Source organism: Spermophilus citellus (assembly GCF_964194105.1).
Source record: "Spermophilus citellus genome assembly, chromosome: 5".
NCBI classification, from domain to species: Eukaryota; Metazoa; Chordata; class Mammalia; order Rodentia; family Sciuridae; genus Spermophilus; species Spermophilus citellus.
Window position 1 is genome coordinate 53,995,879 of NC_138186.1, and position 18,195 is coordinate 54,014,073.

The following is an 18,195-nucleotide window of genomic DNA, read 5'->3' on the forward strand; positions in this document are numbered from 1 at the left end:
CTGGGGAGCGGCGGTGGGAACTGCCGAGGGCGCCGGGTCTCCCTCCTCCCCCGCGGTCCTCGGTTCACCCGCACGCCCCTCCTCCTCAGCTCCCCTCCCTCTCCTCTCCGCGCCTCCCCTGGCCCCCCCGTCTCTGCAGGCCGAGTGGTGCGGCCCGCCTCCAGCTGACCGGCCTGGAATCCCGGCTCGGAGCCCCGGACTCGCGCCCGCCCGCGCGCCCGCTCCCTCCCCCTCCCCCCGCCCCGAGACCCCCGATACAGCCGCCGCCGCCTCCTTCGAGCGGGGCCCAGGCCCAGCCGCCGCCACCGCTGCCGCCACCGAACTCAGCCGCCGCCGAGCACCATGGGAGACGCCGGGAGCGAGCGCAGCAAAGCGCCCAGCCTGCCTCCTCGCTGTCCCTGCGGCTTCTGGGGGTAAGTGCCTGGCTGGGTGGGGGCGGGGGCCGGGGCCAGGGGCGCGGGCGTCCGGGTTGCCCGGGCCGGCCTCAGGCTGGGGAGGCCCGAACCCTGGGAGCTGGGCCCAGGCCGGGCCTATCGGGGGGGGGGGGCAAGGGCCGCGGCCTGGGGAGGGCTACCGGGTGGGGAGCACGGGGTGGGCAGAGAAGGCCCTGCCCGGGGTGCGCTGCCACCTTCTGGGGTTCGCTGGCCTGCAGTTTGGGACGACGGGCCAGGGGTGAGGGGGGCAGGGAAACGGGGGAGGGAGGGGGCGGCGTTGGCACCCCCAGGTGGAGCAGGGTGCTCCCTTCCCTTGGCATGTCGAGGCCAGCTCGCCCTCCCCCGCTTTGCTACGAGTTGGTGCCCAGGCACCAGGAGGGTATTTCCTCTGACTTTTTCACCTCCCCTCCTCCCTGTTCCCCAGAGACTTGCATCATCACTTCCTAAATTATATCCCAGTGCCCCATTTGCTTTTAGGAAGCTGTTCACATGTCACTCATTTGTAACATTCGACTCCAGACCCAGGCTGGGGTAAAGTTAGAAGATTATTGAGGTCTCACCTTTATTTAAAACACGTTTCAGGAGGTCTGTAAAATTTCCATGTCCCAAAACCCCAAAGACTCAAAAACAAAACACACAAAACAACCAAGAAACCAACAAAACCTCAAGTCACCTGGCTTGGGGAATGTGAGAGCCAATTTCCTCAGTTGGCTCTCAAATTCGTCTTTCCCCATTTAAGGAAAAAATGATAAAAATGTTCAGAGAGGGCAGGGGATGTATTATTACTTGGCCATCTTGTGTTAGAACAGAAACAATATGAGATAGGAAATCAACCCCCTCCCCTTACCCGGCAGTTTGAATTGTCCTTGGAATACTTGGGTTTCATTTAACAGGTGCCTTCATCATACCACATGACTCTCATTCTGAAGTAAGGAGACTGGAGACTTTGAAGGCCAACTTTTGTGATTGAAAAAAAAGCCCCTCCCCCCTTTAAGATTCTGTATATTTGGAGATAAAATAGAAACAGGAAGGAAGTGATTTGTTTCTGTTGAGGACATCTTGGGAAAAAGTATTGAAAGATTTTCTTTTTGCTGTTTTCCATACTTTAGGAATGGTTTTAAAAGAATTTAAGAATTTGATTTTAGGAGTGCAGAAAAAGATTAAAAAGTTTTTTTTTTTTTTTTTTTATGGTATTTGGGATTGGATCCAGACCCTGATACATGCTGGGCAAACACTCTGCTACTGAACTAACATCCCTAGCCCAGAAAGTGGATCTTAATATAGATTCCAGTGGAATTTGTCAAATACAAAAGTTATGATAAAATAGGTCCTGGTTTTCTTATCTTTCTTATTCAAAAATTTTCCAGTGGAAGGACATTAATCATAAAGAAGTTATGGGATTGCCAAAAATCTTGGATATGTGAAAAGTACTTAAGGTTTATTTATTTTTTTCATTGTGATTTAAAAATAATTTTTGGGTTGTCTGTGAAGTGCTTTCATGGACAATCTAATTCTTGCAAGAGACTGAGGTAGGAGCTATTATCTCTTTATTCCTAGTCTTAAAGAGTATAGATAAGTTGCCCCTTCACACAGAGCATAGGGTGGAGCTGGTGAATTCTTTAGAGGGCTAGTACCTTCACATTTATGACATCAGTCACTGCCTTGGAAAAATCTGGTATCAATACCCTCAGATTGTAGTTCATTGTTAGATATAGTGGCTTAAAGTAAATAGATGTCTATGATAACTACTGTAATGCCCAGGATGTATCAGAGTTCTATTTCCTGGCAACATATTTAAGTCATTGGGACTGTTATGATTGGAATCCTTGTTGAAAGACTTGTATCAAGGCTTAGAAACTAAGGAAATGGGATAGCTTTTTACCTTTAGCCAGCAGGGTTCTTAGTAAGGTCAAGAGAGTTTGGTAGTAGCAGACAGGAAAAGTTATACTAATGTAATACTTAAAAAATCAATCAGCGTTCCTTTTTTGCTACTTTTAATCTGGCACTTTTGAATAAACTTTAGTTGGATTAACAGGAGTAGTGATCACAAAGCTAATACTTTTATTGTGAAAAGTATTATTTCTAGAGTGTTTTAACAGTTTCTAAGGGTTTTTGTAAACACCTCTGTAGTTTATATTTTATACCAAAAGATAACAAAGCTGTTGCCTCCTTTCCATCATGTCATAATTAATTTTGAACATATTTTCTGTTTGTTAATTGGCCACATTAAATAATTATGTTCATTAAATAGTCACCAAATGTTTGAGTGCCTCTGATATACTGGTGGACAGGGGGATACTGGCCCTATCCTCTGGAAAAGAAGGCATAGAGAAATTAACTGACAGTTGCAATACATTGACAAGGGTGCCCATGTGAGGGGCACCTACCCTAGCTGGGGTGGAAGTAGAGAAAGGTAACCTGGAGGAAGTGACATTTTAGCCTAATCCTATAGGAAGGATAAAAGGAGGAGAGAATGAAAATGGTAGTATTTCTTTCAAGCAGGAAGGTATGGTATAGGTGAAGGCCAGAATGAGAGAGAGGGGTGGTGGTGGGGGCGGGGAGAGAGAACACGCTATATATTTTAGGAACAGAATGGGTCAGTTGGTAGATGTGAAGGATGATCAGCTGGAGATGAAGACTAGGAGGTGAGAGGAATTGGTGATAACAGGCCTCCAAGGGGTATTGCTGAGGACTTTGGACTTTTATCCTGAGCACAGTGGGGAGCCAATAAAGAACTTTGAGCAGGAACTGACGTGATACCTTTGATTTGAAAGGTTATTGGTTGACTTTCTTTGTGATTGGGTGTGTGTGTATGTTCGTGGGGTGTTGCCAGGTCTGGAGATCCAGAACACCTGTCAGGAGAAATCAAATTAACTGTGGTGGTGGCTTGAGAGGTGTAATGGTGGGGAAGAATAGAAGTAGATGGTACAGTCATTCAGGGAGGTATCTTTGTTGCCTTTTCACTTCATGAAGATGAAGGCAACTATGTAATCTAAAATTTTTTTTTGCAGCATAGCACTCTGGAACCTGTAGGTCTTTAAAGTCAGCTAGCTAAGACCCACACCCAGGCCTTTGCAGAATAGCCTCTCGGCAGAATATTCTGGCACCAGCTGAGTAAAGGCGGTTCCTTTAGGATTGCTGCTCTGTCCAGTGACTCAGGCTGCAGGATTTGCTGCCCAGCGTTGTCCATTCAGGACACCAGTCAGTGGGGCTTGGTAAATAGGAGAGCTTAGAGATCTTTCTTGTGGGAACACAATAGAGAGGAGAATGCCAAGAGGAGCATATAATTCAAATATGTTAGTGCTTAGAACACATTTCTCTACCTCCTGGCTTATATTGTATAATTGCATATAGGTAATTAGGTTATTTTATGGACAGACCATTGCCCCACTGGGAAAGTTTGCTGCCTTGGAAATTGTTGAAGATTACCCTGTTATGAAAGTTAAAAGTTATTGATATAACATATACAATTTTTTTAGGATTGAACTGATTTGTTTCCTGTAATATGGATTTAAACTTTTTAGTAAAATAAGAGATTTTTGGGCTCATTTTAGGCATTTAATAATCAGGCAAAAAATTTGTGTTTTGATAATTGTCATATTTGAAGTGAAATAGTTGTTCATTTTTTAGTTGAAATATGCACATACATGAAAGCACTTTAAAACTATTTAGATATAAGTAGTAGTAGAATCTGCAGTTAAAATTGTTTATATTTTTTCTGCGCTGGAGACTGAACCTAGGGCCAGGCAAGTATGCTACCACTGAGCTACATCCCCAGTCTTAAAAATGTTTAGACATTTAAAATATACTGAAGCACAAAGATTTTTCCTAAATATTTTCAAAAGTTGTTCAAAGAATAGACCTAGAATGTTATAGAAAAAACAGGAAGAAGAGGAGTAAGAGAATAAGAATATATGTATCATAGAATAATATTATAGAATAATAGGTTAATTAGGAAATATTTTACCCCGGATTTTACTTATTAGTATAAAAACCCAGTTACTATTATTGATATTTTGCTTTCACAATTGCAGGGATAACCCCCCAACTCCCACCCCCATTCAGTCTAGGTGCACTTTACCATGGAACTACAGCCCCAGCCCTTTTAAAATTATTTATTTATTTATTTTTAATTTTTAAAAAACATTTAGTTGTAGATGGACACAATACCTTTATTTTTTTTTTTAAAGAGAGAGTGAGAGGGGGACAGAGAGAGAGAGAATTTTAATATTTATTTTTTCTTAGTTCTTGGCGGACACAACATCTTCGTTTGTATGTGGTGCTGAGGATCGAACCCGGGCCGCACGCACGCTAGGCGAGCGCGCTACCGCTTGAGCCACATCCCCAGCCCCACAATACCTTTATTTTATTTTTATATATTTGTATGTCATGCTGAGGCTCAAATCCAGTGCCTCACATGTGCCAGGCAAACACTCTGCCACTAAGCTATAACCCTAGCCCTCATTTTTTATTTTGAGACTAGTCTTGCTAAGTTACCTACAGCTTGGTTAAGTTGCTGAGGTAGGCCTCCAATTTGTGATACTCCTGTCTTAGCTTCCCTGGGATTACAGGCATGAGCCATCATGGCCAACCCAAACAATCCAGCAGGATGAAAAAATGTAGAAACCTTGAGAAGTTCTGTATGTTTCATAAATAGGCTTATAATATAGTAGACATAAATGTTTTGATTGGTACTTAGGGGAATAATGGAGTATTTAGGGGAATTATGGAGTATTTAAATGTGGGGTTTACTATGTAAACTATTCATGGTTTTGAAGATTAAAAGATTTTCTAGTATCATAAAACAAATATTACATGAGTGCATTTTCTTTAGGGAAACATTTTATTAGGATTTCATTTTTGTGATCAATTCTATTGAAGAGTTTTGTGTACAATCTAGATCAGCTTAATATAGATACATTTTAAGTGAAGATGAGGATAGGCAGAGATGGGGATAAAAGGGAGTAATATCACAAAATAAATTTCATTCCTGAAGTGGTTACTAGTATAGAGTTGATTGAAAACACGATTTGTTTTATTCCACTTGATTTTTGGCAGTCATACAATATTGACTAGTTTAGTTTAGATAGAATTAATATATATTTTTGATAAATTTGATTCACATGTATTTTTTCTTTTTCTCTGAGCACATTAATTATTCTGTATTAATTTGTAAATTAATGGAGAATATCATATCTGTTACTGTGTGGATCATCTGTATAGTGTTCTTGACTCCTAGCAGTGTGTGGCCCTCATATTCCTTTAGTTTCTTTAATTCTAGTCTCCCAATTGGAGCATGTCACCACATTTCAGCTAGCTTAACCTGGGATTTCAAGTTCATGTGAATATAGCATGAATCACTAGGTAATCAGCATAATGTTCATGCCAGTGATGCCATTAATTAGCCCTTGATTATTAAACTCCTTTAAACAGTCCCTTCAAAACAAAACAGCTTGTTTGTGCAGGTCTTCTTTGCATCTTTGAATATTGTGTATATAAAGATACACCATGATTTAAATTAAGTGTTCACTGTCAGCACATTTATCTACTTATCCCATTTTTCCTGATTACATTTGGGATATTCAGAAAATGTGATTTTGCCTCTTTGATATGATGAAGCACAGGGAGATAATTAAAAAAAAAAGTGAACCTGGACTTTGTTTCTTTTGGTTTGAGGCAGTTGTTTTAAGCATTAGATTCAGTTAACGTATAGGACAAATGGTTCTTATCTTTTTTTCCCATTTACTCTTTTTCTTCTATTTACCCATCCCCTGAAAAAAGAGAATTCAGTATTTTAAGTCATACTGGCAAGTTTTAAGTAAAAAAAAAAATTCTTCATAATCCTTAGTGGTTTTAACATTAATATTGGTTTTTTGGGCTGGGGTTGTGGCTTAGTGGCAGAGCACTTGCCTAGGGCGTGCAAGGCCCTGGGTTTGATCCTCAGCACCACATAAACATAAATAAGATGGAGATATTGTGTCCAACTTCAACTAAAAAATAAAAAATTAAAAAGCCAAACAACAACAACAAGAAAAAACATTGGTTTCTTACAAATTAACTCTTTTCCTTGGTGGGAGAATCAGGACTAAGAATCTTTTGAAATGAATGAAGTTCTTTTTTTTAAAATCTCAACTATGAACAGTGTATACGTATTATTTACTCAGAGCAAAGTACTAAGAGGGTGATAACTAATTCAATTTGGAATTTTATTAGGTTATAAGTAGCATGTGTCCATGTAAAGTGATGTGGTGTTTTGAAATCCTACAATAATCAGTTCTGTTACTTGGTGTCAGGGTAGGATTTGTGTGCCCTAAACTGGAAGCCAAGCCTAATAAACAGAGTTCTACGTCTCTACTTCCCCACAGATTCTTTTCTTGAAGAAAGGTTAAAATTGATAGTTCAGCAAAGCTACATGAACCAAGTGATTAGTCATAACCTACCACTTTTGTTATTTTAATGAAAACTTAAAAAAAATTATCCAGATTCTGCCTTGTTGAATGTAGTGGGGCTTGGTATCAGAGTGATTTGCAAAAAGGGGCCTTCATTATAACTGTGAATGACATTGATACTGCTTAGTTCTACTATAGGCTTTGAAGGACCATTGATCCTGCTCTGAGCAGGAGATATATATATATATATATATATATATATATATATATATATATATATATGAATAAGATTACATTGCTGAATGAAATATTTAGATACAAGAAAGAAATTTTGATGTGTGTGTTACATTTGGAAGGGAGGTTAAGGGACTTTATTTAAAAGTATTTAATAACCAGACTCTAAGATGGTATTCTAGAAATGTACTGTCCAGTATGGTAGCCACAATCTACAACTAGCAATTTCAATTCAGATTATATTTAAATAAGAAATCCAGTTCCTCAATTATACTAGCTACATTTTCATTACTCAGTAACTTAATAACTAGTGGCTACCCTGTTGGTGAACACAGATATAGAATATTTTCATCCTCCCAGAGAGTTCTGACAGTGCTGTTCTAGAGTGTTGACTTATTAGGTAGCCAGAATATTCCAGCCTATTTTCTTGTGAATCTTTTACATCATTTTAAAAAAATATTTTTTAATTGGAGTTGGACACAATACTTTTATTTTACTTATTTTTAGGTGGTGCTGAGGATTGAACCTAGGGCCTTGCCCATGCTGGGCAAGCGCTGATCCACAATCCCAGCCCCCATTTTTTTTTTAAATATTCTAAAAATGAGAGTATTGTGTCTATTCCAGTATATTTTATTTCCACTGGGAGAAGCAGTGCTGTTAATCCAGATTATTGGAAAGTGCTCCTTTGATCAATTATAGGAATTAAAATTTCAGGGCAAGTTAGTGCATAATTTGAACATTTTTTTTCTCATGTTAATCCTTGTGTCAGTCGGCTATTTTTTTCTTTTTTTTTAAATTTTTTTTAGTGGGCTGGAGATGTGGCTCAAGCGGTAGTGCGCTCATCTGGCATGCGTGCAGCCCGGGTTCGATCCTCAGCACCGCATACAGACAAAGATGTTGTGTCCTCCAAAAACTGAAAAAAAAAATTTTTTTTTAGTACAATATCTTATTTATTTATTTATTTTTAGGTGGTGCTGAGGATCGGACCCAGTACCTCACACATGCAAGCATGTGCTCTGTCACTGAGCTACAGTCCCAGCCCTGGCTCTTTTCTTAGCATTATTATTATTATTATTTTTTAAAGAGAGTGAGAGAGGAGAGAGAGAGAGAGAGAGAGAGAATTTTTTTAATATTTATTTTTTTTTAGTTCTCAGCGGACACAACATCTTTGTTGGTATGTGGTGCTGAGGATAGAACCCGGGCCGCACGCATGCCAGGCGAGCACGCTACCACTTGAGCCACATCCCCAGCCCTTCTTAGCATTATTAAAGTGGTAACATATGAAGCCTATATAGGGATGTTGACCTAATAGAATTTTTTTTTTTTTTTTTTTTTAGAATTTTGAAGAGACTCACTTTTTTTTTTTTTTTTGCTAGGTCTGTGATTTGTAGAGAATAATCCTTGTTTTCACAAATGTAAAAGCTGAGGATTGAACTTAGGGCCTCATATATATATGTAAAACCTCTACCCCTGAGCTATATCCCCAGCCCACAAATGTAAAGCTTATCTAGCAGCTTTGTATATGTGATGAGGGATAAATGCTTTGGATTTTCTAGTAAATTCAAGACCCTAGATACCAAGGAAGATGGAGTGTATAATAATACTCAGCAGTAGTGAGCAAAACCAAACTGATCTGTGGTAGACTGGGCTGAGGAAATGTCACAGAATGAATGAAATGTTATCTGTGAGGCCAGGGGTCAGTTACAACATGTCCAGCACCTGGAGTTGTGGCTACATCTGTTAACTGGAGGAAGGATGATAGCAGCTAGCTATATCTGCTCCTTCATCTGTACAGATGTCCTGATCATAGGCATGCTTGAATTTGAATTAGGGCAGAAGAATATCCTAGGAGAGATCACTGATGCTGTTTGCTACCGCTCTGGCCTTAGGTGGGGGGAGGGCAGTGGAATGATAATGCTGTGTTTTGTGTTTCTAGGTTATGGTTAGGCTCTATGTAACCCTATTGCTGCTTAAATAATGACCTGGCAAAGAATGAGGTTAGTGATGTGCTTAGGAACTTCTGGGGAGTGTTTTTTTTCTTCCCCCTCATTTTTCTGAAATGGAGTGGTACGGAGTAACAGTTGTTGGTGTCTTATATACTTAAACTCTTACACACTGGTAAGTTGAAGTGTATTTATATATATAATCTCTCTTAGCCATATTTCCAAATACTCCAAATTGTTCTTAGCTATATTTCTCAAATTATGACCATTTGAGAGTATCACGAGCACTTTTCCTGCAGTCAGGTTCTTGGGGAAGCATTTCTTTCGTCTTACAAGCTTGCCTAGGTAGCATTTCTGAACATGGTTCAAGGAGCTTTCTGTAGTTTATGGTATCTAACTGGAAGAGTAGAGGCAGGGGAACATAGAGTGGGTAGAGAACTTTGCTGTCACATCTGTGCTTTCAAAGCTCTTTTCTATTTCATGTCAGCATTTTTATATTGCAACACTTTCGGTGGTACACTTTGTGGTTATATGTGCTGGCAAAATTATTTCCTGGAAGTATTAATGAATGAAACACATAAAATAGTTATTCTTAAACTATTAACCAGCAAGAAATAACAAAAAATAAACTGGAGATAGGAGAAAATGTGGTATATTTCAGTGTTGAGTTGTTTCTTGACTTATGATTTCTGTGCCTTCTTCAGTTGCCATTGAAGTCCAGAAAACCAGGTTTTTCAAATCTTGGTGTGTTTGTATATGAAACTTTGTCTGTATATACAAAATCTTTTATGTGTGTATGACCACTATATACAGTTTTGTGTAGTTTGTCTTTCCTTTTTAATATCACACAAGATGTGCTCTTCACCTTTAAATGGAGAGGAGTGCTCTTTTATGTTGATCCACAAAACTGGTTGTAAATGGCAACTTTAAAAAAAAATTATTATCTTTTTATTTTAGGGAACAAGTTAAGGCAATTTCTGAGGCCTGTATTCTCTGCTTCCATGGGTCATTTTTTTCACTGTTAATTAACTCTCTTTGCCCCTATGGTGCTATAGCACTTCCAAGATGTGTTTTAACTATGTATTTTATTTGTAAGGCTGATTTTTTTTTTCTTTACTGCATATTAGGTCTAATCAAGGAACAGTTGCCATGACTTAAGTGTTAAAGTCTTTGCTGATGACAGATACAATGTGGAGCATTGTACAGTGTATGCTGAAGTTTATGTTAATACTGGTAAAGAATAATTTAGAAAATGATAACCACTATAAATTCTAATCTATGAAAGTATATGTCCCTGTAGACTGCATTTTCTTACCGTTGGATTTAAAATAATCTTTTTTTTGGGGGGGGGGGAGAGAGAGAGAGAGAGAATATTTTAATATTTATTTTTTAGTTTTCGGCGGACACATCTTTGTATGTGGTGCTGAGGATCGAACCCGGGCCGCACGCATGCCAGGCGAGCATGCTACCGCTTGAGCCACATCCCCAGCCCTTACCCTTGGATTTAAACTGTCTAGGATTAGATATTCTCATCTGACATTAGAAGGCCCCCTAGATTTACCTGAATGATTTTCATTGGAAATAAATCAGATAATTACATTAGATGTGTTTTTGTTTGGAGTTAGGGACTGGAAGAATGTATATTATTGGTTTTGTGTTTAAACCTTAGGTGCAGAAATGTAATTGGACAGAAATGTATAGGGCATACCAGATTTGGACGTGAGTTGAAAGGATGAGAACACAGAAGGTGGTCGAGGGAGACACTGAAATTTAAGGAGGATGAGAATGGGGATATGTGGAGGGAAATAGAGTGGTGTTAATCAGAAATGAAAATACTTTATGGTCACCATCTTCTACAAGGTGGTCATATCTCCAATGGCTGCAGAAACTAATGTGAATAGGTGGTGGTGGGTGGGATTAAAGAAACATTTCTATCCTGAAATGCAGGCTATGAGTCCCTTGGGGTCTTATAGGGAAGTACTGAAGATCACAGGATGAGAGCTGTGGTCTAAATTGAATGCTAAAGTTTAACAGACATAACAGTAGCTTTCAGCAAAATTGATATTTCATTTGTTTGAAACCCATAGGCTTTTTCTTCTGTCAAGCCCAGAGGTACCTGTTAAGGGATAGTGTTTTTGTAGTGTGTCTTTTTTTTTTTTTTTTGGCACTGGGGATTGAACCCAGGGGTGCTTAACTACCACATCCCCCAGCCCTTTTTAAATATTTTATTAGAGACAGGATCTTGCTGAGTTGCTAATTACCTTGCTAAGTTGCTGAGACTGGCGTTGAATTGATCCTCCTGCCTCAGTCTCTCAAGCCGCTGGGATTACAGGTGTGTGCCACTACACCTGGCTTGTGGTGTGTCTTTGTACATGGAGACTCAACCTACCTTCGTTTCCTTCATTGATGTTGCGCCACAACTACTTCCCTTCCTTGGGATTGATTTTTCTTCTCTTCTTTTAGTCTCACTTATTATCTACTTTATTTTGCTGTTCTTGGAAAAAACAACTCATACAAGCCTTTTCTTTTTGAAAGATTTTACAGTAAATACATATGGGGGAAGTTGTATTAAATTTTAAAGAATTTAGTAGTTGTGCTTCCTGAGGTAAAGGACCTTTCTTATTGACTGAGAAGCTAATAAAGGACCCCTCTCATCAAACCCAAGGTACTTCAACATTTTTCCAAAGATGAAGGGAATGCCAATCTTTTTATGTCTAGAAAACTAGATGAGCTCAGTGGCTAGGTGTTTTTTTTTAAAACTTTTTAATTGTTGACAGACCTTTATTTTATTCATTTATTTATATGCGGTGCTGAGAATTGGACCCAGTGCCTCACATATGCAAGGCAAGTGCTCTACAACTGAGCCACAACCCCAGCCCCTAGGTGTGTGTTTTGGAATCAGAGATGTGGGTTGGAATCAAAGACTTGGGTTTACCTCTCTGCCCCTTAATTCTTTTTTTCTTCAATTGATAGAGTGGTTGTTACCTTCTTTTTTTTCTTTTCACATTTTTTTATTGGTGCATTATAGTTGTACATAATGATGGGATTTGTTCTTACATATTCATATATGCACAGTGGTATAATATAACTTGACCAATGTTACTCCCCAACTCTTCTCCTCTCCCTCCCCAGTCCCTTTCTTCTACTAATCTGCCTTTGATTTTTGTTAGATCCCAGCGCACCCCCCCATTTCTTCTCCTTTTTCCTCTCTAATGTCCACATGAGAAAAAAACATTTGACCCTTGGCATTCTGAATTTGGCTTATTTTGCTTAACATAATGGTCTTTATTTCCATCTATTTTCTTGCAAATGACATAGTTTCATTTTCTTTTATGGTTGAATAAAACTACATTGTGGGCTGGGGTTGTGGCTCAGTGGTAGAGTGCTTGCCTATCATGTGTGAGGCACTGGATTTTATTCTCAGCACCACATATAAACAAATAAATAAAGGTCCATCAAGAACTAAAACAAAAAAAAACCCAAACAAACAAACAAACAAACAAACAAAACAACTCTTGTGTATATACCACAGTTTCTTTTTTCATTCATCTGTTGGTGGACACTTAGGCTGGTTCCATAGTAGGGCTATTGTGAATTGTGTTGCTGTAACCATGTACCACATAGTATGATGACTTTAATTCTTTATGATAAATACTGAGGAGTAGTATAGTGGGGTCATATGGTGGGTCCATGCCTAGTCTTTTAAAGAGGAACCTTCATACTGATTTGCATAGTTCTGCCCTTTATTCATGTATTTATTTTAGTTGTAGTTGGTCACAGTACCTTTATTTTTATGTGGTGCTGAGGATGGAACCCAGTGCCTCTTGCATGGTAGGCAAGCACTCTACCACTGGGCTACAGCCCTAGCCCTGCCCCTTTATCTTTGAACAAGAATGTATTAGCATTGCTTTGAGTTTTGGTGAACTCTAATGGCTGTCAAACCCTTGCCACAATGTCTGGCTGTGGTCATTACATTAAAGATTTAGTTGCCAACCCTGAATGAAGGAGCATTGATGGCAGATTAATAGATGCAGAACTATCTTGCCTCATTGGGGCATTTTGTATTCATAGTGATTTCCAGACTGATCTCCCCTAGTTAGTTGACAAAGGTTCTGATCAGCCTTTGGCAATTTTCCAGGAGAGCCAGTCTTGTTTAGCAACCAGAAGTTACTTTATTAAGCACTATATTGTGTCTGGAGATCTGCTAAGTGTGAGATACCTGGTTCTGGATTTGCACATAGTCTAGAAGGGGAGGCAGATCAATAAACTGATAAAACACACTGCAAGGGAGGTGCTATGGGAGATCTTTGAAAGGGTATTTTGAGAAGAACACTGATGGTACCTCTTACCTGCACTGGAACTGGAGGATGGCCAGGGGGAATTCTTCAGGAGAATGGTTATTGAGTTGGATATGAAAAGTTGAGCAGGAGTTAGCCTTACAAAGATGGTAAGGAAGGGCTTTCCAGGCAGGGGAAATAGCTTGTGAAAAGCAGAGAGGCATGAGTAAGCATGCTATTATCTTCTATTATTCTTCCAGTAATACATTTTTGTGACTTTTTAGGGTAGATTAAAAAAAAGAAGAAGAAAATCAAGCTGGAACTTCTTAGGTTTTAAGAGAAAGTCTATCTTTATAGTCTTCTATGTTCTGGTAGACAAGATTGTAATCTGTTTTGATATTTTACTTGATTTTATATAGAGAAATTTTTCTCCCAGTTTTTGTGTTTCTAGGAAGATGTCTCTCTTGTTTATTTTGGACTTTCATCCCTGAAAATATTTAGTTTTATTTCTGAAGTTCTTACAATTATATTTTATTTTTGAATTGCATTTGTGTTGCTAAGAACACACTAGACATTTGTATTATCATTTTCTTTCATTCTCTCTAACATAGGTTGGGAAGGGATAGAAAGCCCGTTATGAGGGAGATAATGACATGTCTTTCTTTTAAAATAAGCTCAATTATATGTATTTAGGAAAAATTAGGTGAGATGTGAGGTAAGATGAGAGGACATTTTAGCTAATACTGATATTCTGTTTTTTTCATGATGTAAGTTGTATGTGTCAATATGACACAAGAATAAAGGACATACTAGAATTATTAGAGAAAATGGTGTTGAGTTCAAGTCGCAGCATTTTTGAGATATTCTGAAAATCTCATTTTGCTGCCTGTTATTTTCTATAAACATTCTTCAGTTTATTTAGCTATATGATTACTACATTGTGACTTAAAGGAATTTTAAACATCCTATCATTTGAACTGGGTAATCAAGACAAGTCATTGTAATTTATAGACAGGTTCTTATTAAAGTATAATTATATACCATTATGTAAATGGTAAATACATTAATGTTAAATGTACAATTGATGGTGAACACAAAAATATATTTTAAACTTGTTTAGAATTGTATTGATACATTTAAATAGTTTCATAAGTTTGATGTCAACTTGCTATCTTTTTATTTTAGAATATCTCTGGGCAGGTGAGTGAAGTTGAATTTATTTTGACATTGTGCCATTTTACAATATGGGAACTGATGGGAAAGCCCAGGGCTGCAACGTGGGCAGTGATTGGATTTCCAGACAAGAATAGCTTGCCTTTTTTTATTTTTTGAGGTAGGGTCCTGATAAGTTGCTGAGGGCCTCCCCAAGTTGTTGATGCTGGCCTTTACTTGTGATCCTTCTATCTCAGCCTCCTGAGGCGCTGGGATTGTAGGCATGCCCTACCATGTCTGGTTATCTTGCCATATTTCAACCTACAAAGGTTAGAAAGTTAATTCTAGCTCAGAATTTCAACCATAAATCTACTTTGTTTCTATGGAGTTGCCAAGTCTAGACATTTCATCTGCCTGGAATTATATAATAACATGGCCATTTTTGCCTAACTTCTTTCACTTAGCATGTTTTCAGGGTTGTTCCATGTTTTAGAATGTATTAGGACTTTATTTTTTTTATTGCCAAATAATATTCCATTGTGTGGATTTATCATATTTTGTTTATCAGTTGATATATTTTGGCCTGTTTCCACTTTTTGGCCATTATGAATAATACTGCTATGAACATTGTATGCAAGTTATTGAACACCTATTTTTATTCTCCTGGATATGTACTTAAGAGGGAAATTGTTGATAACTCGTATGTTTAACTTTTTGAGGAACAGCCAGACTCTCTTTTACACCAGCAATGCACAAAGACTTCAGTTTTTCCACATCTTTGCCAGCATTGCATTTTGATTGTATCCTCATAGAGTATAGATACCTCATTATATTTTGATTTGCATTTCCTTGATGGCTAATGCTTTTGAGCATTTTTCCTGTGCCCTTTGGTTTGGCCATTTGTGTATCCTCTTTGAAGGAATGTCTATTCAAGTCCTTTGCACAATTATTATTATTATTATTATTGATGCTGGGATCACACCCAGGGTCTCTTCCATTGAGACAAGGAAACTGAGGCTTAGTCAGTTGTCTGAGGTTTTACACAACAAATCATTATCAGGACTGACTCTCTTCGGAGTTTGTGTTCTTTCCACTAAGCTATATATTATGGTTCGGATCTGGAATGGCCCCCAGCATCTCATGTGTTCGAGGTGGGGCTTTGTCAAGTGATTGGTTCAAGAGGGTTCTGACTTCATCAGTGTATTAATCCATAGATGACTGAATGAGTGGACAACTGGAAGGTAGGACCTATTTGGAGAAGTAGGTCACTGTGTGTGTATAAAAAAATGTGTTTAAATGTTTTTAATGTTTATTTTTGGTATACAGTTATTTTTGGAAAAAAGAGCTTTGTGTCATTCCAATGAGTCCCCATACTGTAGGGGACCTTTTTTTTTTTTTTTTATCCCTTACAATTTGTATTGATGCTGAGTACTTTGTAACAAATCAGTAAATACTTACTATTGAAGGTCTTGGTATAAGTTCTTTTTTTTTTTTTTTTTTTTTTTTTTGTGGGGGGTGTACCATGGATTGAACTCTAGGGCACTTGACCACTGAGCCATATCCCCAGCCCTATTTTTTGTATTTTTTATTTAGAGATAGGGTCTGAGTTGCTTGGTGCCTCACAGTTGCCGAGGCTGGGTTTGAACTCACAATCCTCTTGTCTCAGCCTCCTGAGCCGATGGGATTACAGGCGTGCCCACTGCACCCAGCCTTGGTATAAGTTTTGATCATGCTTTTCCTCCCCATTGTTTTGTTAGTTTATTCTCTTCAGGATGTGTTGTGAATGCAAACTTTGAGACTAGAATTTCAGGTTCTTCTATTCTTTTCTTCTTTTTAAATTTTTTTTTTTTTTTAAATTTCAGGTTCTAAATGAAACTTTTCCCTCTTCTTCAATCCTTCCTGAAAAAGAAAGGAAAAAAGAAAAAAAAAGGATAGAGAAAGAGCAATTGTAAAATATTCTTACATATGTGTTGACATTCTCCAGATGACCTTTTTTTTTTCAGTTTGGTACTCGTTTCCATTTGAATGAATGATGTTAAGATCATTTTAAAATTGTGCTGTATCTGCTGATTAGTTACAGGGATTGGGGAGAAAATTACTTTCAAAACCAGAATAAGGTGTTTAATGCAAGCCTTTAGGTGCTGACAGTGATCTTCCTAGGGATCTGTCTGAAACGGTCAAGATAATTTAATTGATAATACTTGAATCAAGATGTTATAAATTGCTTAGTAGTATTATAAACCTTGGATTTGCAAGAGGTGTTTAGTGCACTCCCATAAGGATGCACTGAGCCATTACATTCGACAGTATCCATCATCCCCTCTTTTAGGTACTTGGGGCAAAACAGAAAAGATGTATTGGGTAAATTAGAAGCAAGCAGTAATTCTTGACTCAACATGAATATCTAAATGAGTCAGTATTAGTCATAGTGGACCAAACATCTGAACTGGGAAGCTCCTTTTAAGTGGCCTTAATTCCTTTATAGTAGTAATTTCTTTATATAATTTTCTCCTTATTTGTCTGGTAACAGTTTTTTAAAAAAATTTTTTTAGTCTTTTTAATTTTTAGTTGTTGATAGACCTTTATTTTATTTATTAATATGTGGTGCTGAGAATCTAACCCAGTGCCTCACACATGCCAGGCAAGTGCACTACTGCTCATCCCCAGCCCCTGGTAACAGATTTTTTTTTTTTTTTTTGTAACAGTTTTGAGAGATTGTAAGGAATATCATGGAATAATAATAATAATAATAATAATAATAATAATGCTTGTTTAGAACTTTGTCATTTTTCAATATGCTTTGATGTTTATATCTCATGTATCTCTTTGAAGCCTTTACAGGCAGGAGGAATTTTATTTGAATTTTTTTGAAAACCAGCTGACTTAGTACATACATGTTAGTAGTCCCATTTACTCAGGATGCTAAAGCAGAAGGGGTAGTTTGAGCCCAGGAGTTCAGGGCCAGACTGGGCAACAAAGCGAAACAACAGAAACAGGAGCAGTTGGCTGCTTCACATACAACTACCTTCATAAGGCTTGTGTTATTTTCTGAGATTGCACTTAAATGTATGGAAAGCAAAAGTCTGCTCTTTTGCTTTTGAAAATGAGAATTTTCCCCCCTAAGATGCCTTTTGGGGAGGCACTTAAGTAATTAAATTTATATGAGATCAGTTGGTTAGAAAAACGACTCAGTTGGTTAGAAAAATGAAGTAAAGATTCACTACATAATAATGAAGCATGGAATCTGTTGGTTAATTTTTTTTTAAAGATATATTTTGTCTCTATATTGCTTTAATCTGTTATATAATGTCTCATGAGGACTTATTCTTCATAGATGACACCTTATTGTTTCATCCTAATGTGTTGGAAGGGACCAGGCATTCCCTCTAGCCTCTTTTTTTTTTCCTTCAGTTTTTTAGTTGTAGATGGATACAACTATTATTTTATTTATTTATTTTTTTATGTGGTGCTGAGGATTAAACCCAGTGCCTCACATGTGCTAGGTAAGTGCTCTACCACTGAGCCTCAACCCTAGTCTCTCCAGCCTCTAATCTCTCTAATCTCTAATCTCATTCATAAGGGCAGAGTTCTCATAACTTAATTATCTCTAAAAGACAATATCACATTGAGTATTAGGTTCCAAACTGAATTTTGGGGGGGGGGACACCAACATTCAGATTGTAAGTACTGTATAACCCCTCTAACAGACATCGAATCTGCTGGTGCCTTGATCTTGGGTTTCCTAGCCTCTGGAATTGTGAGCAAT

General features: G+C 38.1%; 1 protein-coding gene across 2 annotated transcripts in view; it reads left to right on the forward strand.

Annotated features, from left to right (window-relative positions):
* Nucleotides 1-208: 208 nt before the first annotated feature.
* Nucleotides 209-18,195, forward strand: part of ZFAND3 (zinc finger AN1-type containing 3) — a 328,897-nt gene continuing 310,910 nt past the window's right edge. The window contains exon 1 of one of the 2 annotated variants that reach the window (XM_081293661.1): nt 209-413. In XM_081293661.1, coding sequence (XP_081149787.1) covers nt 343-413 — 71 coding nt within the window. In that variant the 5' untranslated portion in view covers nt 209-342. The remainder of the gene's footprint in view (nt 414-18,195) is intronic. The other variant, XM_081293660.1, reaches the window with a different exon arrangement.